At 42.6% G+C, this 23213-nt stretch overlaps 2 protein-coding genes across 7 annotated transcripts in view; both read right to left on the bottom strand.

The window, feature by feature from the left end:
- The window catches only part of dst (dystonin), a 579575-nt gene that overhangs the window by 259607 nt on the left and 296755 nt on the right, over window positions 1-23213 (bottom strand). For all 6 annotated transcript variants that reach the window (XM_073056532.1, XM_073056533.1, XM_073056534.1 and 3 more), the window contains 2 exons: window positions 8834-8986; window positions 5657-5745 (listed from right to left, as the gene is read on the bottom strand). In XM_073056532.1, coding sequence (XP_072912633.1) covers window positions 5657-5745; window positions 8834-8986 — 242 coding nt within the window. The remainder of the gene's footprint in view (window positions 1-5656; window positions 5746-8833; window positions 8987-23213) is intronic.
- LOC140733341 (desmoplakin-like) lies at window positions 9898-20939 on the bottom strand. Its single transcript, XM_073056550.1, has 2 exons — window positions 20789-20939; window positions 9898-14499 (listed from the first exon to the last, which is right to left on the bottom strand). The coding sequence occupies exon 2, from the start codon at window positions 14497-14499 to the stop codon at window positions 12397-12399; it is 2103 nt and encodes a 700-aa protein (XP_072912651.1). The 5' UTR covers window positions 20789-20939; the 3' UTR covers window positions 9898-12396.

Below are 23213 nucleotides of genomic sequence, written 5' to 3'. Positions count from 1 at the left end.
ACTCATTTTTATTTGAGATTTGACTCACGACAGTTGCGTCATCTGCAAACTTGTGGTTGGAGTTAGAGCCCAATCTGGCCACACAGTCATGAGTGTTTAGGGAGTACCGTACGGGTCTGAGGACTCAGCCTGGTAGAGAACCAGTTTTGAGGATATTCATGGTGGAGATGTTGCTGTCTATCCTTACTGATTGCTACTTGTCACAAAGTTAAGGATCCAGTGGCAAAGGAAGATGCTGAGTTCCACGTCTCAGAACTTGGAGAGGAGGTTGTTTGAAATTGGGAGAGCTGTAGTCAATAAACAGTAGCCTCCTGTTGGTGTCTTTATTATCCAGATGCTCCAGAGATGTGCGTAGGGCCAGAGAGACGGCATCCACCATAGACCTGCTCTGGTGGTAGGTCAACTGCAGTGGGTCACGTGGAACCTGCAGCTGGTGGTGTTCCTATCCATTCTGCTGCCCTCCCACCTCTTGGCGCAGACATTGTGGGAGTGTCAGAGTAGCCTGGGCAAGCTGCTGCAGTGGAATTTGTAAATGACACACACTGATGCCACCGTGTCCTAGTGGTGGAGAAAGTGTGCAGTACATACAGGATGGTTGATGGGGTGCCAGTCAAGAGGCTGCCTTGTACTGGATGGTCTCGAGCTTTTTGAGACTTGGAGTTGCCCTCACCCAGGCAATTGCAGAATATTCTACTGCACTGCTGATCGGTGCCTTATGGATGGCCTTGGAGTGTCACAAGATGAGTCACCCATGGATACACAGCCTCTTACCTGCTCTTGGAACCACAGTATTTATTTTGCTGATCTGGGAGATTATGGTCAGGGATGACCTCAGGACATTGATGATAGGATCTCAGTGATGGTAATGCCAATAAATAAAGATTAGCTTTATTTGTCACATGTGCATTGAAACAGCAAAATCTACAGTGAAATGCATTGCTTTGCATCAACAACCCACACAGTCTGAGGACGTGCTGCGGGAAGCCCGTAAGTGTTGCCATGTTTCTATTATCAGCATAGCATGCCCACAACCTATGACCCTAACTTGCACATCTTTGTAATGTGGGAGGAAACCCACATGGTGACAGGGAGAACAGACAAACAGCAGCAAGAACTGAAACCCGATTGTTGGTGCAGTAAAGGTTGCACTAACTGCGATGCTGCTGTGCTGCCCAGTATCAACATCAATATCAAGGGAGACAGTCATTGCCTGGCGTTTACCTGGTGTAGGTATCATTTACAAACTCCCCGTTTGCTCTTGAATATCATCTATGGTAGGGGTGGCAAACCTTTTTGAGAGTATGCGCCGAAATTGGCAATAATCTTCTGAAAAGTTCTCATGTGTGCCATGATATCTTTGACCAGAGATCATGATTGATTCATTAGTTAGTAATTAAATATTTGACTGCATTTTTTGCTGTGGATTTCTCAGGAAATGTGTTCTTTTTATTTATTAGAGATACAGCCCTGTAACAGGCCCTTCCGGTCCATCAAGCCCATGCTGCCCCATTACACCAAAGTCACCAATCATCCTACTAACACGTATATCTTCGGGATATGGGAGGAAACCCATGCTGTCACAAGCAGAACGTACAAACTCCTTTCAGACAGTGGCGGGAATTGAACCTAGCTCACTGGCGCTGTAATAGCATTACGCTAACTGCTACAGTGCCATGTGGCCTTTTTGTTCGTGTTCACTTTTACCGCAAAGCCATCTATCAACAGCTTTGCAATGTTGCTTTGCGGGACACAGCATTGCTTCAGAACATAGTGCTTTATCAGCCTTTTTAATCACAACAAATCTTCCACTCCACCACTCTTGAAAATCTCCGCTGCTTCTCGCATCATTTGAACATTTTTGTTTCTTTGTCGGTGTATCTGAAATACTGAACAAGCTGAATAGGGTAAACATTATTTAAAAATTTCTCACTGATAAACTTAAATAACATAGGTTTACTAAAATAAATACATTTATTGCCAAAAAATAAATATTCATGGAGATGCTAAACCATATACAGTATTTACCAATATTACCACTGGATATCCTGTGTTCACTCACAAAGAAAAGAAAAAAAATAACCATAGCAAAGCCTTGTCAATTGGCCCAAACTGTTCACTATCCAGATACTGATGTGTACACCAGGTTTGCAAGGATTTCCAAATGCATCATCTAACATTTCATGTTCTCACAACCACTGAGCTAGTGCCAAGCCAGCGTGAGATGTTTCCTGTGACTACATCTCACTGCTCCCAGTTGTAAAGAAATCATTCACTCCTCCTTTTGGCAATAAAGACGATCATTATACATCTTTATATTATGGGTGGGGCTTGCAAAATTGAGGGGCAGTACTGCTTGGCACGTGCCAACAAAATTCTTGCGCATCCTATTTTGGGCATGCATGCCACGGGTTCGCCACCCTTGGTGTAGCATGCTGCAGGCACACTGCTTCATTTGAAGAAGGGTTCTGCAAAGGGATCCTGAGGTCATACACAGCTCCCTGAAAGTTGCTTTACAAGTTGATAGGGTGGAAAAGAAAGCAGGAGTTGCTTAGACGAGGCATTAAGTTCAAGAGTCAGGAAGTTATGCTGCAGCTTTAAAAAACTGAGGTTGGGCCACTTCTGACACATTAGAACATAGAAGACCTACAGCACAATATAGGCCCTTTGGCCCACAATGCTGTGCTGAACATGTATTTACTTTAAAAATTACCTAGGGTTACCTGGAGCGAAAGAGGTCGAAGGGGGACCTGACAGAAAGAGTAGACTGCCAGTAAATTTTTCCTGGGGTTGCAAGGTCAAAAGCCAGGGGATGAGGTCAAAGAAAAGGAAAATAGAGGGTTATGGGGGAGGGAACAGTTAGACTGAACTTATAGTAAAGAGTTGGCACAACATTGTGGGCCAAAGGGTCTGTACTGAGTTGTACTGTTTTACATTCTATGAAATGTGTAAGGCGATTTTTAAAAAAAATACAGAGTAGTGGGTGCCTAGAATGTGCTTCCAGGGGTGCTAGTGGACGCAAATGCAATAGAGGAATTCAAGAAGCATTTAGAAAGGCACTGAATGAGTAGAGAATTGCGGGATATGGACATCGTGTAGATAGAATGGACTACCGTAGTTCAATTAGGTGCTTAATTAGTCATTCAATTAGTTCAGCACAACTTTGTGGGCTGAAGGCCCATCCCTGTGCTGCCTCGTCCAGTGTTCCATGTAGTCGTGAATAAAGTTGAACATTCTACAATTATCGGCAAAATGCCCACATTGATCTCACGGTAGAAGGAAAGGTCACTGATGGAGCAGCTGAAGATAGTTAGGTTCAGGACATTTCCTGAAGGAACACCTGAGGTGATATCCTGGGGGACACGAGAATGACTGAGCATTTACAGCTCTAAAAAATGTTTTCCCCTTGGTGCCCACAGACTTCAGTTTTACAAAACTCAAATCCACACTTGATGTTATGGGGAGGTCATTCCCATCCCATCTTTGGAATTCAGCTCTTTGGTGCATGCTCAAACCATGGCTGACGTGGTTTGAAGCCTTGTGATCCTAAGGAAACCTCCTTTCCAGCCCTGTTGACAATGCCACCACTTTGCAGATGCTTGACACTGGAGGGCAAACAGCCAGAATGGATTTGTCCTGAAAATTTGAAAAAAAAACACCTGCAGATGCTGGAAATCTGAAACAAAAATAGACAATGATTATAACACTAAGCAGGTCAGGCAGCGTCTATGGAAAGAGAATCAGTCAATGATTTGGATCCGTGACCCTGAGAACACTATAGAGCAGGGCTTCACAACCTTTTTTTACGCCATGAAGCCTCACCATTAATCGAGGGGTCTATGGACCCCAGGTAGGGTATCCCTGCTATAGAGAAACATATGTCATTCTGACAGCATCTGTCCATAGGTAGCACCTGACCTGTTGAGTGTTTCCATATTTGTCAGATTTGTCCTGCATTTGCTGATTAGGACATTTTTGGCATGGCCAAGTACATGTTGGTTATTAACTATGTTGAGCAACACACACAAAATGGAGGAGGAATTCAGCAGGTCAGGCAACATCTATAAATGGATATAAACAGCTGGCGTTTCAGTCTGAGACCCTTCAACAGGACTCTGCTGAAGCAGCTTGGCCAGAGGCACAGTTAGTTTTAAAACAATCTTCAATAGCATCGGTAGAATGTAGTCTGATTCCATAGCCAGTTCTGCATCCTGTACTGTTTCTCGATATTGCATGGAGTCAATCAATCACATTGGAGACTTGCCACTGTGATGGAGAAACGTATCAAGAAAAAAAATTAAGATGTATCATCCATTTTGTTTGGTCAAAGGGGAACTCATTGTCCACTAAATGTTTCAGAGAGATTAGACCTTACGCAAGTAAATATAGTTTGTCTTCATCCGTGGAACTATGCCAGAGGCATTACTCAGGCAACATCAAAGGTTTTGGGAATTCAGGCAAGAATGTGTATCAAGTCTGATTCAGTATCACTCATAAACTCCTGTTGTGCTATAATCCAATCAGAATTTCACTGAAATGTTGCTATTTAACTTGTCATCAGATACTCAGTTCTGAGGGGTTGAGGATTAAAGTCCATGATAAGAATGTCAAAGCCCCAAGTGTATCTGGTTTTTTTTTTGGAATTAATACGGGATCTCAGGTTCGCTCTGAAACTAATTCAAACCAGTATTCTGGGGATGTCACAGAAAGAGAATTAAACAGGAAGCTGTCAAGACTGGAGTCAGGTTAACGTTGGAATCAGGAGTTCTACCTGTTAATTGTCTTGTTGAATAATCTGAAATATATTACATTAAGTATATTTGTGCAGCAAGACACCATTTACTGTGAATTGCACACCAAGGACTTCAATGGAACTTAAAACATCTAGATAATATAATTATTGCCATCTACACTCAGCAGTAGCCACCTTATTAGGTACAGGCATGAAACCCTTGTGGTCTTCTGCTGCTATAGCCCATCCACTTCAAGATTTGATATGCTGTACACACCACTGCTGTAATGCATGGTTACTTGAATTACTATTGTCTTCTTGTCAGCCTGAACCAGTCTGGCCATTCTCCTCTGGCCTCTCTCACTAACAAAATGTTTAAGCCTACAGAAATACCACTCACTAGATTTTTTTTCTTTCTCGCACCACTCTGTAAACTCTAGAGATTTTTGTGCATGAAAATCCCAGGAGAGCACCATTTTCGGAGATACTCAAGCCACCCAGTCTGGCACCAACAATCATCCCACGATCAAAGTCACTCTGATCACATTTCTTCCCCATTCTGATGATTTGTCTGAACAACAATTAGACCTCTTGACCATGCTTGCACGATTTTATGCAATAAATTGCTGCCAGATGATTGGCTGAATAGATATTTGCATTACTGAGCAGGTGAACTAGTGTGCCTAATAAAGTGGCCATGGAGTGTATGTTGGAAACTTTTTAAATTGCTTCGGTTTTTTAAGTGATTCTTCTTTTCCCAGCATGTGCTCCTGTACAATACGAAGAACTCTTAGGTAATAACACCTTGCACCTGACTTAGAAAGAATACTTATCTCCAACAAAGAGACATGATTTAAATTGCACATGCCCAGTCTTACTCCACACATGGCTGAGGTTTTTATTAGCAGAAAAAAATGATGAACTAACTTGTCACTGTGTTTCGCCAAGAATATCTGTGTTGTGTGGATAGCTTCAGCAATTTGGTCCTTCTTGCTTGATAGTTCCATATGCAGTGCCTGAAAGCAAACAAGATATCATTTGATATGGATTCATTTGAGAAATCCAAAAAAATTGCAGATACTGGAAATGCAAAATTGCAGGCAACACTCAGCAGGTCAGCCAGCATCTGAGTTTCAGGTTAGTGTATTAAGTGACTCTGTTCTTCTCTCCTCAAATGCTGCCTGATATGTTAAGTGTTTCCAGCAATTTTTACTTTAAATTTTAATTCAGATAAAAGTCTCTATTTTGTTTGAGACTTAGAAAGCTCATATGGAAAATACACATTTTCTGCAATGCACCCATCAAAAGCACAGACTGCTCAAGGGTGATTTCACAACTTCTGGTTGTGGAAAACTCATTACTCTCTTTTTAAAACAAAGTCATTGAGGCTGCGATTCAAATCAAAGGAGCGAGATTAATATGTAGGTGTTAGGGTGAGGTGTTATAGTACCAAGGCAAAAAAAATTGACTTAAGTTTCAGATCAACTCTGATACAGACAAAATAGTTGGCTCTTGTTTCCACATTCATAGAATCAGTGACCTGAGGCTAAGGTTTTTTCTCCTAGAAGGAAATAGTGAGGGAATGGGATTAATTGTAAAGTGACATCAGGGACACAATGGGGCAAATGTCCTCCTATGCTGACTGAATCTACAGTATCCCAAATTATTACACTCAAGATTACTAGAAGAAATTATCTTCTGAATAAAGGGGATATTTTTGAGCACTAATCAGCCCCACATTCGTTCATCTGTGATACATTGTATTGAAGATGTCTGGAAAAATTTAATCATGATCAGCATTCAAATGAAAGCATGATCTAAACAGTGTGAAAGTCATGGCGGGAGCACCATTGGGGGAAGGGAGTCCATTAAAGGAAAAGCAAAGAAACAACCTTTCCTCTCTGGATTACAAAGGGCAAATGGATTCAGCTTTTGGGTTAGAAATCAGAGACTGGCTTCTCAGCTTGGGCCAAAGGTCAGCCCACTGCAGATCACCTGAGCCGGCCACAAGATATGAAAAGTCACTTTGGGGCTTCCATCCTCCTCCTCCACTGATGGGAAGGATCTTCACTGTTTTGCGTTGGGGGTCAGAAGAGAAGGGATCAAACCAATGTCCAATTCCTCGACATGGAACATTCAATTGTCCACCAAGTATACGTGAGACAGATGTTCAACTATGATCATATTGAAAGACCCACTCCTGCTCCTATTTTTCTAATCACTAGTGCCTATGTGAACACTATATCTGCAAGACTGAGCCAACAGGCCTTCATAAAAATGGACAAGACATAACGGATAAAAATAATCAAACGTGATCATTTAACTAAGTTTTTTTTACACAGAGAGTTATGGGTGTGGAACGTAATAACAGGGTGATGGTAGAGATGGATATATTAATATACTCTGAGATAGGCACATGGTTGATAGAAAGATGGGGGGCAATGCCGAAGGGAAGGGTTATATTGATCTTAGAGCAGGTTAAAAGCTCAGTGCAACATTGTGGGCCGAAGGGTCTGTTCTGTGTTGTACTCTTCTATGTTCTGTGCAACAGCCCACTTAATGCAAATGTCATTATGCCTTTATCATCACTTTGGAAGCGTTTTTGAAATGCTTCCACTCACTGCTCTTTTTCTGGAGATAATTCCCCCCCCCCCCCCGCCCCCTTTTAGGTTACTTACAAATAGTAGATTAAAAAATAATTAAGTATTTTGTTTCTAACACCTCCAAGTTTTTAACTGTAATTGGCAACCGTCTGATTCAATTGGCACTTTCTACCGATTGGGAGGGCTTGCACTGAAAACATACAAAGATAAATGCGGCATTTATTTCAGACATATCTTCAGGTTGTTTATTTGTTGACCCATTCATTCCTTTGACATGCACCACAAGGGCCTGTTGAACAGTGAAAAATGTGTTTTTGGGATAGGAGCAGTATCACTATTCACGCCTGCTACAGTTAATATGTAAATATGGTTTGAGATCCAAATGTGGAACTGAGCTGATACTAGAATAAAACAATAAAATGCCTGCTTTGTGCCAACAATATTTGGCATCTATATGGTGTCTTTAACATCCCAAGGCATTCCAAATCTGAAAACCTGCAACAAGAATTTGAAACTGGAACTGCAGCCATTTTGTATTGTTGTATAGCTGGAAGAGGCTACAGAGGCATTAGTGCTCTAGAAGGTTTTGGAATTGAGAACTTTAGGTATTGAACAGTATACTGAATCTGCTTTTGAGAATTATTAGATTAATTATACTTCAGGTAGTTAACCAAATCAAAACTATCCCCAGAGCAAACCACTAGGATCGCCCCAACCAAGGTGAAATTTCCACCAACAAAAGCCAAAAATAACCTGAAATGGATTTTCACTTCAGGATGCCCAGACAAATATTAAGATTCTTCTGGAGCTAAAATTTGCCTGAAAAACAACACTGATCTTTGGGTGGAACCATTAAAGTTATATTGATAGAATCCTGTCCTATTGGTGAGTTAATGCTGATAAATATCCTCAACCTGACCTACAGTCTCAATCTGACTCAATTTTATAAAGTGTACCATTGAGTCCAAATCTCCTCATACCCTCTACTTCTTTTTCCTCCAGACCTAGCTCCTTATTCATCATTTATTTTCACCCCACCATCCATAGCTGTGTATCAAATTGCCCCATCCAAAGCTATGGAATTCCCTCTGTCAAACTTTGCAACTTATAACCACAAACCTCTCCTTTATGACATTTCTTAAAATGTACTTCTGTTCAAGTTTTTGTTCCAATTACCATTATTGTCTACTTTGGTGGCTTGATCTTCAATCTTATTTAAATTATCTTTTGTGAAATGTCTTGCAATTTTTTGCTACATATAAATGTGAAGCATTACCATCATGCCTGCCTTAAGGCAAAATTACATCATAAAATGAACTCAGTTCCACACTTGGCCTCGCCCTTCCCCCAAGAAAGTGCTTATTGTCACAACACAAAACATTATTTCTTCAGACGTATTACACCTTCATTCTGTAAGATTGGCATGGGATGTAAACTTCCAACTGATTGAGGGGATTGTTCCAGATACAATCCAAACCTTGATATCTTCATGTGACTGTACCTGTTGCTCGGAAAGTGATGGCTCTCTTCCACCAGGTTCAGATGTGGGTGATTTTTGTTGTCTCGTAATTAAGCTCTTGCTCTTCTCAGAAACCCATCTCAATAGTTCACCAACCTTCTCGACGTGCTCTTGCTTTGCCTCTTCTACTGACTTCTAATGAAGTTAAAAGATGTATTCAAAATAATACCACTTGATGTAAGGGAACTCCAATTACTTTCAATGCAATTGGCCTTTTGTAAGACCCAACAGGAAAGACCACATTTGAGATTAATTTTCATCGCCACTTCTCCAAATTTATATTAGTCTGGAGGTTAAGAATAATCTGGTGTCTAAAAGTAATGAAATGACAGTGGAGCTCTACCAGTACAGACAATGTACAACCCTTTAATATACAGATAGACCATAAGACATAGGAGCAGATTCGGCCATTTTGCCCATTCAGTCTGCTCCATTATTCCATCATGATTGATTTATTATCCCTCTCAACCCCATTCTCTTGCCTTCTCCTCATAACCTTTGACACCCTTACTAATAAAGAACTCATCAACCTCCACCTTAAATATACCTGAAGACATAAACTCCACCGCCATCTCTGGCAATGAATTCCAGTTTTACCACCCCGACTCAAGAAATTCCTCCTCTTCTCTGTTTTAAAGGAACATCCTTCTATTCCAAGTCTGTGCACTCTAGTCCCAGACTCCCCCACTATACGAAACATCCTCTCCACAGACAAGCAGCCATATCATTTACAAAACTGCATACTACATTTTCTGATAATGCGGCTTCTTATTTTGAATTTAAGAGTTGATGGTTACATGTTAAAGCATGAAGCATTTCCTTCAAATGCTTCCTTGTTCATTCCATATTGTGGGCACTGAGATTCTCTTCCTAACTTCAAGTGTCAGTCATCGTGTCAATTTATGACAAAAGTTTAAGTGACACAGCTAAAAGGATATGCAGAGAATACGGTTACAAGTGGACAATGAAAAGCGAGTAATTGCCAATCCTTCTCTTCACTGAAAAAAGTGTTACTTTATTCAGAAAGTGGCCAAACTTAAAAGTGCAAACTTAACAGAGTTTTACTGTGATGACACCAAACGTGATGGTCTTTGAAACTTCATAGAATGCGAAAATCTGTGATACATCTTCTGAAAGTACTCTTTTCGAAAAGGTTTGCAAGGTTAAGTTGAAGATGATTCGTCTAGACGTGGTGAGCTATAGATCCATCCAAGTTGGCTTCATGTGGACAGAAACAAATTTACATTGGCACTTCCCATTTTTGAAAAAAACACACCAAATGGTTGCTTCAAAAGTTTTTCTTTAAATTCTTTGATCTAAACAATGACAAATAATTACAGGAAACTCAAAAAACTAAACAAGCTTTTTTTATTTCAAGTTGGATTTAATATAGGAACAAGAGTCTTCTGGATATACACTCATTCATTCCAGTAAGATCTATTTGAGAAAGAATGAATCTTATATTGAAGGTTCCACATCCCTCCAGCATCTCCTTCTCCTCTTCATTTCTGCCCACTGACCCAAACTCCTGCTCTAAAGATACTCACATAATAGGAAAGGAACAATCAGCCACTGTGAGGGTGTGATCAGGTATCACCCATATTAAATTCTCACCAGGGTGGATGCTCTCCCCATCGACTCCATGATAGGAAAGAATCGCACAGGAACAAGTTACCAGCTGGTGCTCTGCTCCTACCAGAAATAGGACCCCATGCATGAGATCTGACAGTGGGCATCTGCACTCCTTTGGGTCCGTGAATCTAAATCACTGAATGTAACCTTCTTGCTCATTAAATAGTGAGAAAGAGAGACTGCATCCTGAGTGGGGAGACAGTGGAGAGCATTTTGTGGCAGGAAATGAGCCATGAATTCCCTCTTTAGCTGGAGGCCCACACTGACTGTACTGGCAATCAGGACAGCCTGTCGGGCAAACCAAGAGTTTCGGTATGGATATCTCATTCCCTTGTGGTCTGAGTCGGATGACTGACAGGGGAATATTACCCTACAACTACCACTATTCAAAGTGGCGAGCCCTTCCAAACCAAATTGAAATGTCTATTAAAGGTTATTAAGCTCATGTCTGGAAGGACATTTAAAAATTTTTTTAAACAGAGAGATTAGCTTTATTTGTCATGTGTGCATCAAAACATAAAGTGAAGAGCTTCATTTTGCATCAACGACCAACACACTTCGAGGATATCCTGGGATCAGCCGCAGGTGTCGCCATGCTTCTGACATCAACATACATGCCCACACTTATGAACGCTTACTAACCCATACGTCGTTGGAATGTGGGAGGAAACTGGAGCAGCCAGGGGCAAACCATGTCACCACAGGGAGAACGTACAAACTCCTTACAGACGGTGGTAGGAATTGAATTTGTGACATTGGCATTGTAAAGCTAACAGGGTGGCCCTTCTGAGATAGGATTCTATGATGGAGTCATAACATAATGAAGCTTAGCAGGAATCTGTACTCATCCTCTTCCCTCAGATGCTTGCAAACCTTTCCCTTTGTCATTCTTATGTCCAACCTTGCTGCCAATGGATTCCAGATCATAATGTCTCTGAAATTATAAAATACCACCACCACCACAGAGGATACAGAAAATTAGGTCATGGAGAATTGCCTCCATAAATGGAGGCAAGAAGATGTCCAGTGTCTGAACACAACTCCTTGATCATATCATTGGCTGAGGTGCTGACCAGGGCACTTCCTGGTTACTCCCAGTGGTCCTCTTCTCACTATTCTTGGCCAACTGACAGAACTGGGCCAAGGGCATCACTGTACCAGAGTAAGGGGAGAGAAGCTGTCCCTCTGGTTGGTAAACAGGTTGTTTCTTTGGATGAACCTAATGCACCAGAAACCTTCCAGATATACCTCCAACTACACTTCACTTCTGCAGTTGGAATGAATTAATGAGAGAATAGAAAATTCCTCATAAATCACAAGTAAGTGTGGAACAAAAGCTTTAAACAGCCAGAGGCCTTAAGATATAGGAGCAGAATTAGGCCATTTGACCCATTGAGTCTGCTCCACCATTCCATTCTGGCTGACTTATTATCCCTCTCAACCCAATTTTCCTGTCTTCTCCCTGTAACCTTTGACACCCTTACCAATCAAGAACCTATCAATGTCCGCTTTAAACATACCCATTGATTTTGCCTCCAAAGCCAACTGTAACCACATTGCTGAGTTTTAAGCACTGATTTCCCAATTGAGAAAGTCATGGTGAAAACAGGATCAAGTTTCGCTACCCCATTCCCACCTGTTGACAGCCATTGACTGATCTGAGCTGTGAAGAATGCACAATAGGCATGGGTACTAGAGGCCAGTCGAGCACATAAACCCAAGTGGCACATTGGGAAAGGACTAAATAAAGAGGGAGATTAAAAAAAACAGTTGGAAGGAACATCCCATAAAAGAGCTATGGCTGAAATATTTATAACCTAACCCAGCCAAAGCTTTGGGTGAGCCAATACATAGAGAAGCAGAGGAACAAATTGTCAGGGATGGAATGGAGAAGAGGGATTAGTTATGAAGCACTACTTTAGGGCATTAAACTTCACAGCTGCCTCCAGGAATCTCAATCCTGTATGACAGTCAAAAACAGCTCTGGCCAGGGCTTCTTTGTATGAGATCTTCTCTTTGGTTTTTGGACAAATCAAGTTCCTAGTGTGCTTTGTTTCATCCCGTAGCCTCTGTGCTGTCTGTTCATCAACAAGACCCTTGCACAAGGCATCTTCCACAGACATTCTTCTCTGCAAGTTTGGATCCACCAGCCCACCAGTCAGATACTGCAGCTCCAGGAATCGATGACCCAGGTCCCGCCCCAGTAGGTTCCTGCACAGAGCTTCGACAGTTGATAAAGCAAGTCGGGAACCTGGCTGCAGGAATCCTCGGTAAGCTTGTTGTGATTTTTGAATGCCGGCCGCAATCTCCGTGTCAATTAATTCCTTCTGCAATGCCTCTGAAATGGAATATTGCTTGCCGTTTGCTGGATTGATGATACCGCCGGTACAAGCCTGTGCTTCAAGCAATCGAGTGGCAGTCAACCGGTCCACCAAATTCTGATGCATGGCTTTCAGGACAGAAACTCTCCTGCATTCATTTGGGTCCCAAATGCCTGCGATTGGGCTGTTGGGATTAGGGGGCACAGTCGTTCTAATTATTAGCATGTCAGCAAGTTCTGTCACTGTGATTTGGCCATCCCGATATTTATTTAGGTCTGCTTGGCTGATCCTACCCTGTGCTAAGGCATCATCAATGCTGAACTCCCTTCCGGAGTTAACGTCGGTAAGAAAGGACTGGCTGGTGCCCTCTGACTTGTCAGTGGTCTCCCTCCATTGGGACTGCAACTCTGAACGTTCAAGATAAGTCTGCTTCTCAATGTAGTATTTCAGATAGGCATCATATAGAGTTATCTCAGATTTTGTACTCGTGTCTACCACTGAAATGGTACTAGGCCTCATGGGGGATGGGGTGGAGATCTTTCGTGTTCCAAAAGGGAGGAGCAGATGACTCCCTGCTAAATCCACCACACAGAGTTTCATCAATTCCAAATAGTGTGCAGCTTGTCCTGTGTTGGGATTATGAAAACCTCTTACACTGCCCAGCGTCTTGTACAGGTTTTGCATGGTGTCCAGGCCCAGATGTCCTTGCTTACATGCTGCCTCCAGAGGCAACCTGATACTGCGTACTGGGTCAACGATTCCTCCGGTTGCAATCTGAACCTCAAGGAGCCGTGTTCCAACTTGCCTCGAAAGCTGCTTGTTTTCCATCGCTTGGAAAACAGACAAGGTCTTCCCATTGTGCTGATAACCTGTAACTGCTTTCTCTGCTTCAAGCAGTGCCTGGTTAAATTCTGGGGCCACCAGTCCTTTCTCTATTGCTTCCTGAACCAAGTACTTTTTGTGGGATGAGGTGTCAACAATAAAGCCTGTTGCAGCCTGAGCTTCTAAAAACTCAAGGGCTACGCTCGATCCGATTATCCTTTCCTTCACTGCCTCACTGAACGAGATCTTTTGCTTGCTGGATTCCAAGTACAGGCCGACAATTGAGTTAACTCGATTCAGGTACTTCCCTAGGGATGCCTGAACCTGCAAGACCGTCTTAACCCCTTTATCAAGCTGCTCTGCAAAATTTTTATTTAGGATGTCAGCCTCGACCAGCTCCTTCACTGTTACATGGCGGCGCAGACCTTGAAATTCCAATGTTTTATTGGAAGGAAGGAATTTGTCTCGAGATGCGCTATTTATGTTAGGGCTGCTGGTTTTGGGATCTCTGTCACCAGCCTCCTCTGGAAATATTGTGTTGTTGTTCAGGTTTGGAGACTCTGGCAACTTCTCACTTTTCTTGGTTTGTAGTTCAGATGGCAAGTTCTGTGACGAGAGCTCGGCACTGGGAGCTATGTCCATTTTACTAGATCTGACTTGCTCTGCGTCACCAATGTGATTGTTGCATTTACTTTGACCAATGGAAGTTCCAGCAGCCTCCTGTATACTCTTACTCGGTTCGTTATCCATCTGCTCGGCTTCTAAAAGTTTGGGGTTATTATTTAATTTTTCTTTTCCAAACGAAAGCATCTCTTTGCCCTGGGAAGTTTTTTCCACTCTGCCAAGTGATTGGCTTAGCTCCAGATTAGCCATCTGCAAAAATCAATGTTAAACATGATGAGGAGTTGAGTGACGTCAGAGTTGGCCCAGAGCCTACAAGAAGCAGACGTGCCAGCAAGCAAGGGGCAAACGAAGCAATTCAGAAAAAACCAAGAGCTCCCAAAGATCAGCAGCAGATTTTGCAGCAAGAAACAGGAAGTATGGCACGTAATGTCTGATGGTAACCACCATAGCAGAGCAGGGTCTAAATAGATGCAAACAGCCAGTCTTTTGAGTGGACCAGAAGGTATTTCTACTTTGGCTCTGTCCTTTTCTATGGAACTAAGCAGAGTAGCTGTTCGGCATGGATTAGATGGGCTGAAGGACCTGTTTCTGTACTGTGGTGCTCTTTGACTCTATGACTCTAATTATTAAACATAAAAAGGCAATCTGCACTTCTTTACATTTACTCCATAACTTGCACACGTCACTGAACCAAAAGCCCTTGTATCACTGAGTGTCATTACATGGAGGCCATTTGCAGAGTTGTGCTTTTATTTGAAGAATGGATTACTAACAAAGGTGGGGGGGGATGGTGGGATTGTAAACCAGTGAGAGAGTGTGATGGTGGGATTGTGGAATTGTAAGCCTGTGGGGCCAAGGACTGTGGACCTGAGCAAAACTGCACCTACAGAATGGTGGATTTATTGGATTTGGCCATCATCCATACCAAATCTAACAGGGCAATCAGGCTCCTGGTCAAATTTCCTCATTTGTGTTCCTTGTCCATTCTTATAATGGATGGGGTTTAGGGTTCCCTTAGAGTGGTTTTATGTTCTGAGGAACTTCAGATTACTTTGTGCTGTAAATTCCTTCATTCATCTGTGTCTGGTCTAATCCTACTGATATGTACAAAGCAGGTGCTTTCACTGTAAATCTCAAATCCAGGCGATTTGATCCATGAACTCGACATAGGAGATACTGAGTGAGGATGGAAGGTCTTGGCCCGAAAGATCAATGGTTTAATTATTTCCATAGATGCGACCTGAACTGAGTTCCTCCAGCATTTGGTGTGTGTTGCTTAATCCATGAACCGTTACCAAAATTTTATCAGTACTCAGACACAGAGGCAGACTCAATCATCTGAAAGCCACACCAATATGTAGAGTTCCACCTCCAGAACTTGGGTTCTCACCCAACTCATACTAGTCATCCTTTCTGAAACAGTTACACTGGAAACCACCCAGTCATCCCTTGTCACTCAAGTGCGATGGAGGGGCATTTAATTGGTGAAGCCAATGCAATTGTTTGGGTGGCAAGGTGGAGATATGTCTCTACCAAAGGAGGTATAAGGCGCTCCTTCCCTCCGTTAGTCTGCAAATCACCATTGGGCAGGGTGTAGCACCCACTTGGCCTCTCCCCTCCCCCCCCAATCAGGGTCACGTGAAACCATGGGAACAGGTGATGGATGCTGTATGAGCAGCTGGTGCATATTACAAGCCCTGGTTATGTGGCCACTGAAGCCGAGCAGACAATCTCTGAAGAGTATTAATAAAGGCTGGGGTCACTCACCTTGGGAAGTCATTGCCCAGAAGAAGGCAACAACAAACCACTTCTGTAGAAAAATTTGCCAAGAACAATCATAGTAATGGTTAAGACCATGATTGCCCACGTCGTATAGCATGACACATAATGATGATAATGACGATTACTATGTTAGAACAGGCAAGGGGAAGGGGTCTCTATAAAGTCACAAATATTTAAGGGAAACACACACAAAATGCTGAAGGAACTCATCAGTCAGGCAGCATCTATGGAAAGGAATAAACAGTCGACATTTCACGCCAAGACATTTCATCAGGACTAGAAAAAAAAGGGGTTGAAGTCAGAATAAAAAGGTGGGGGAGGAGAAGGAGTACACGTTAGAAAGTGATAGAAAAACCTTGTGAGAGAGAAGGTGGGTGGATGGGAGATCAGGAGCATCTGGGAGGTGGTAGGTGGAAAAGTGGATGGAGAAGGATTCTAATAGGAGAGGAGGGGGAGTGGACCATGGGAAGAAGGAGTGACACCAGAGGGAGGTGATAGGCACGTAAGGAGAAGAGAAGTGAGTGAGGAACCGGAATGGAAGAGAAGGGGGAAGGGTGAGAAATTACTGGAAGTTAGAGAAATATTACTGTAAGTTAGAGAGAGGTTGTGTTTATTGAGAGAAATTTCTTTTGTCAGCAAGGTGGAATAGATAGATAGATAGATAGATAGATAGATAGATAGATAGATAGATAGATAGATAGATAGATAGATACTTTATTCATCCCCATGGGGAAATTCAACTTTTTTTTTCCCAATGTCCCATACACTTGTTGTAGCAAAACTAATTACATACAATACTTAACTCAGTAAAAAATATGATATGCATCTAAATCACTATCTCAAAAAGCATTAATAATAGCTTTTAAAAAGTTCTTAAGTCCTGGCGGTTGAATTGTAAAGCCTAATGGCATTGGGGAGTATTGACCTCTTCATCCTGTCTGAGGAGCATTGCATCGATAGTAACCTGTCGCTGAAACTGCTTCTCTGTCTCTGGATGGTGCTATGTAGAGGATGTTCAGAGTTTTCCATAATTGACCGTAGCCTACTCAGCGCCCTTCGCTCAGCTAAGCACATTTAAGCACATGTCCAGGTACCAGTTTCTTCTGCTGAACATCTCAGAGATGAACATTTGGCATCTTATTGGAGTTACAGATTACAGTCTAAAATTATTTTATTTTAGAACATTTGGCCTTCTGAGATCAATTGGCTTTGGTTTATTATGACAGAAATCCATTGCTTGACTTCTGATCCTGGTGTCTGTGTATGAAGCTGGAGACACTGATGAGTGTTAATAGGAAACTTAAGTGCAAAGGTTACCATCAGTTATCTCACACAAAGATCAACAAAAACTGAAATAAAAATAGTAAATGCTTGAAGTACTCAGCTGATGAGGGAGTATCTGTGGAGAGAGGAAGTCTAGTTAGTGTTTCACAGTGAGTGATAAACGATGGGAATGGCTGATTAATTAAAACTAATGAATTTTCATCTGCCATTCCATTTCTATTTGGGTCCAGTGACCACAATTCTATTAGTTTTTAAACAGTCCTAGTTTTCAAATAGGTTTCAAGTCCTGAACTGGTGCAGAACCAACTTTGAGGACATTAGGCAGGATCTAGCCAGGGCTGACTGGGCAACTCTGTTTAAAGACAAAAGAACAACTGACAAGTGTGAGGCTTCTAAAAGAGTCATATCAAGAAGCCAGGGGCAGTATGTTCCTGTTAGGATGAAGGGTAGGTGCCTCAAGTTCAGGGAAACCAGGCTGACAAGAGCGATTGAGGCTCTGATCATGAAAAAAGGAAGTGTATATCACATTTGTCTATATTCTTTTAAATGTCTGTGTTATAATCCTGAAACTGCAGTCTATCCTGGCATTAAACGGTTGGCATACAACTAACCCAGCAATCAAAATATGAATAAAGCTCATTTTCTCAGCAGTCTCCTCTGCTCATTATGAACCTTACACATTTGCAATAGCCTGCCCTGGTTATGGTCTGGTCCACTTGCAAAACACCCAAAGATGCCCAAGCAAGCTGAGGTGTCTCTATGGACTAAAATATACCTCCAATGACTGATCTGGGCTTCTTAACGGTGAAATGGTTTGCTTTGTCACATTGGTTGTTGAGCTCAGCCTCAGTTTCTGCAATTCGTTTTGAATTATAATGTTCTGTGTTTCCACTGATCCCACTGTTTTCTGTGGGCTCGTGGATTTAGTTTGTAAAGCTACTTTCCAGGGAGTTAGCATGGATTTCCAGCCATGTTGGTCACTCACAGAGAGCTGATGCTTGAAATTGGTCCGCGAGCTCAGGCTGCGACTCGGGTAATGTTGATCCCCAAGCCCTCTTTTTCTGTCCTGTACTTCATCTTCCCCCAGGAGCTGGTGCGGGTTACTTGCTTGCCACACAAAGTTTTCTGCTAGGTGATCATGTTGGTTGTCTCCAGTGCACAGCTGTTTGGCCCAGTTGCCCCAAGACAAGTCATGTCCTTTATCCAGCTCCTGGTGGGCATGCTCAATCTTGATACCAAATTCATGCATCAGTAAATGTTGCCTCTTGACTATCTCTGCCAAGGCTTCCTTCTCCTCTCTGACAGAGGACAGCTCGTCCTGAAGGTTCCTGACGGACCTTGCCGCTGTCACGTTGGCTTCGGTGACCTCCGCCAGCTGAACCTTCAGGCTAGTCAGCAGCTGCTGCCCTTTCGCCACCTCCTCCTCCAGCTTCCAAGCCCGGCTCTCTTGCTCCTGGTCCTTTCTCACCTTCTGAATCAGCTGCTCTTCCACTTGCTTCAGCTGTTCACTCAAACACTCTGCTTGCACCCTCTGCGCATCGCCCCTCTCCTCCGCAACTTTCTTCTCCATCTTCAAGGAGTCGAGTTCACTGCGGACGCAGGCCATGAGCCTCTCCGCTCTTAGGTTGGCCGACACCAGCTCATCAACCTTCTGCTGCAGTTCAGTAGCTGTGCGTCTATGCTGCACTAAATCATCTTCCAGTTTCCTGACCGTTGCCTGATATTTGTACTCACTCTTCTCCTTTTCCTCCATAGCCTCCTGTGCACTCTTCAGTTTCTCTCTCAAGATGGAGACTTCCTTTAGCTGAAACTGCACACTTTCTTCTGCCAATGTTCTCTTGCTCTGCACTAGGCTGGCTTCAGTCCTTAAGAGCTGTGCAACATCCTCAGCACGACGCCTTTCCTGATTGACTTTGTCCAACTTGTGCTCCAGCTCCCTCAAAGCCTGTTGGCTTTCGGCCAGCTTGGCCTCCAGATCCCTGACCTTCTCTGCCCACTGCTTTTCTCCACAGCTCTTCTCTCTCTCGGCAGCTTGCAGATTCTCCTCTAAGCTGCTAGCCGTCGTGCTGTAGGTTAGTGCGCGCTGCACGGCGAGATCCCGATCAGAGCGAAGAGCCTCCAGCTCCCTCTCCAGACTCTGGATCCGGGTCTGAGCAGTGTCGCAGTCCCGGGAAAGCTTCTCGACCTTTATTCTGGAACTCTCCCCTTGTTGCTGGCTGTCTTTCAATTCATTTTCCAGGTGGGCCACCTTCTGCCGGTAACCCTCCACCTTGTTGAGCAGCTGCTCTTGCTCCACCTGGACGTTCTCAAGTTCAAGGCTCATCACCCCCAACTGTGTCAGGTGCTGAGAAGCTTTAAGCTCAGCCTCATTCATGTTGTGTTTGAGCGAGCTCATCTCCAGCAGCAAAACCTTCAGATCATTTCCAGCTCGGTCAGTAACCTGGCTGAGGTCATTGACTAATTCCCTCAATCTTTCCAGTTCGTTTGATGGGATGCCTCTTCCCACCACTGACATCCCTGCCTCTGGTCCGCCCAACAGCCCTCTGATATAGACTTGCATCAGGTCCAACATCTGCGTTATCCTCACTACCTGCTGTGGAATCTCTGATCCGAAGCCCGCCTGCCCAACAGTCTCGTCAAGGTCCATTTGCTCAAAAGCTGATGGCCGTGGTTGTGGTGCCTCCATGTGTCTGTGCTGCTTCCCTCCAGCTTCACGGCCCTCCAGGTTCATCTGCTTCATCTGCTCTAATTCCACCATCAAGTTGGCCTTCTCTCTCAATACCTTTTCAAGCTCTAACTTGCACTGACTTGCCTCCAAGTCGGACTTGCTCTTCTCCAACCTCATTTCTTCCGCAGCTTGCCGGTGCCTCCTCCGCTTGCTCTCAGCTTCCTCCAGCAGATGTGCCAACCGCTGCTCCAATAGATACTTCTTCCCTTTCACCTGATCCAGCTCCACCACCGGAACCTCCATCTTCTCCAAGGTCTTGTTGTTCAGGCTCATCAGAGACTGTTGCTGACTGGGACCCCCTAAACTGGCAGGATGTGCTGGAAACTTTTTCTAATGCAAATAAAACCAAATGCTCAGTGAGTCACGGCTGGGAGGAAAACAGAAAAGGTACTATTTAGAATTTTATGAATTAACCACTTATAAAATGAGAAAAATCTATTTACTTAGGGATTTTTAGGGAACAGGGAAAAGGTGCTAATGACTATTGCATGATATCCCATCACCTTTTGCACAAGGCTCAGAAAAAGAGTTTTGTCATAGTTCAACAAGCAGGAAAGTCCCTCACCAAGTTCAGCCACACAACATTAGTTGGGAAGAAAGGCCGAAAAATAGAAAAAAAATATTCAGGTACAATAACATTGAACAGCATGTAAAGTACACTCTGCATATCACACTGTGCACAACACAAACAAAATATTTTGATTCACTTGTTCCTCTTCCCCATTGGGGAAGGTGATGTCAAACCTTGTTTGGGAACCACGGCAGTCCGAGTGATGAGAAGTACTCTGTGTCACAGCTCCAGGATTTTGTCCCAGCAACGAAAGAAGAACAGCAATTTACATTCCAAATCAGGATACAACTTCTTAAAGAACGGACTTTGAAAAACCTCTGTGTTGAAAAGTTCTAACTGAAAGTTTGAAACACGTTACCTAAGCCTGTCTGACTTTCCAATGAAGAAGGAAAATAAAACACATAAACTTAGATTTATAACATTTGTTAACATTACACTAAAAGAACATGGCTGCAATGAAGATCATTCTCTTCACTAATCTTACGAAACTCTATTCCAAATAACATTCCACATGTTAATCATAAGACTGACAATTCCCTACTTTGTTAAATCCAATTCTTTGTCATTTATACCCCTATTGTGATTAGTGGTATCACAAACATCTGGGTAGTCAAATGTGCAGGCCTCACAATGAAACACTGTGATTACCTATCTTATCTCTGGGCCTCATAATCTTATAACCCTCCATAAAGTCACCCCTCAGCCTCCCACATTCCAGAGAGAAATAACCAAGCCTACTTAGCCCTCCATGAGTGGCTGTCAGCCTCTGCACCAACTGAGTACAAGCTGACGGGAGGACCCTAGGTTCCACCGAAATGAAGGGAGTTCCACAAGTACACAGAGTCTCCAATGCAGTATTAAAATAAGTAATATGTAGAAAATGCTGGAGGAATTGAGCAAGTCAAGCAGCATTTTTGGAAAGGAATAAACAGTTGATCTTTTAGGCTGAGACACTTCAAGAGTATTAAGACACTCTGGGCATCCCCTGTAATTTGGTCTACTCCTCCGAGAACTGTCCAGTCTCCAAGGATGCGATCTGATACCTGTGGTAATGGAGATCAGCTATTTCCCAGTACCACCCAGCCTTCCAAATCTGCAGAAGCCCCACGTGCTTTATAAAGGACCAGAAAACAGACTAAACTAGCTGACGTTGCTGCACTGTCCATTGACTTAGTCATTGGTCAATGCAGCAAAGAACTTGAAGATGTATGCTCGGTTATGTCAATGAAGAAAACTGATTATAAGTTATGAACCCAATGTAATTACACTGCAATTGCAAGGCACCTGAAATAACCTCTTTAATTCTCTTACACAAGCCAGATGGATTTCAACAACTCATGGGTGCGACTCTTCTAACCAGACTGCTGTTTGACAAGAAATGAAACAAACTCAGAGTCAACTGATTTTCAAACAGTATCTCAATGGATATAAACAAAAATATAATTTTACCAGTCAAACAATTACATCCAGTACTACCAAAGATCACATAATCTTGATCTGCCAAACTGTGACCAACTCCATACAGGGCAAATATTGATTCTAAAAGTATTTGTAGAATTAGAAATTTACCATATTAAGGTTCTTAATTGGCAATGGACAACTGTTAATAATGTCATTAAGCTGACCCCATAATGTGGCACTGACAGCGTTAACATTAGGAAAGAGATCTCAACAGAATGGAAATAATTCAATCAAGTCTCATTCATTGGGCTCATTCAAATTTTTACTTATTTTTAAATGAATGCAAATTACTAGACCACACACACACACTGCATTAAGGATTGTGGTGAGAGACTATTTTTGAGACTCAAACTATACAAATTTGAGTCTGCAATATACAGATTTTGAGTCCGAAAATGCAATTATTTAACATTACTGCCTGACTTTTAAAAATTAAATTGCCTATTACAGACTATCAATGACATGGATTCTTTTACAAATCCAAATATTCACCAAATACAAAGGAATTTTAAAGTTTTATGGACATTGATGCTGGACACAGATCAGTTCTAACATGGTGGCAAATAAAAAGTGGGCAAGATCTTTAATTTATAAAAGTATTAGCAGTAACTACAGCCAAAAACTGTCCCACAAATTTAAAATTAAAATTAAAGCCACACTCGTGGACTGGGGCAGAGCCTCAGAGTGACAGCAGGCACCCAGTAACCTAAGCACTACCACAGACAGTATTGTTAGCATGAAGAAACAGAATGGCTGCTGTCACCCAAATAACCAGCAAGTGGCAGCACTGCAGCAGTGAAACAACCTTCCAAATTCTCATTAACTCACCTACTTTCACAACTCAACCCACCCCATCTCACTCAACACCCAAATCATTATTGAACCTCATTCTTTCTAAATTAATATCAACTCAATCACTGTTGTGACATTTTACATAATGAAAATAAACCTCATGTTCTTTTTTTACGTTGCCCATGTCTAGGGTAGAGTAATATAACTCATTCTGTCTCTAACTGAACCATCAACTTCTTTCACCACTGTCTCTTCTCTCCAGGCATGTTATTTAACATGTTCCAGCTCCCATGAATGACACAACTACAGAATAGCTTTTGATGCCCCCAAATTCTTTCCTTTGGA

The sequence above is a fragment of the Hemitrygon akajei genome, chromosome 9, assembly GCF_048418815.1.
Source record: "Hemitrygon akajei chromosome 9, sHemAka1.3, whole genome shotgun sequence".
Classification (NCBI taxonomy): Eukaryota; Metazoa; Chordata; class Chondrichthyes; order Myliobatiformes; family Dasyatidae; genus Hemitrygon; species Hemitrygon akajei.
The sequence above is the reverse complement of the archived record's forward strand: the minus strand, read 5'-3'. Positions and strand labels throughout refer to the sequence as shown.

Bases quoted from the DNA above. Each gene is read 5' to 3' on its own strand.
- LOC140733341 (XM_073056550.1), bottom strand. From the start codon at position 14,499: ATGGCTAATCTGGAGCTAAGCCAATCACTTGGCAGAGTGGAAAAAACT.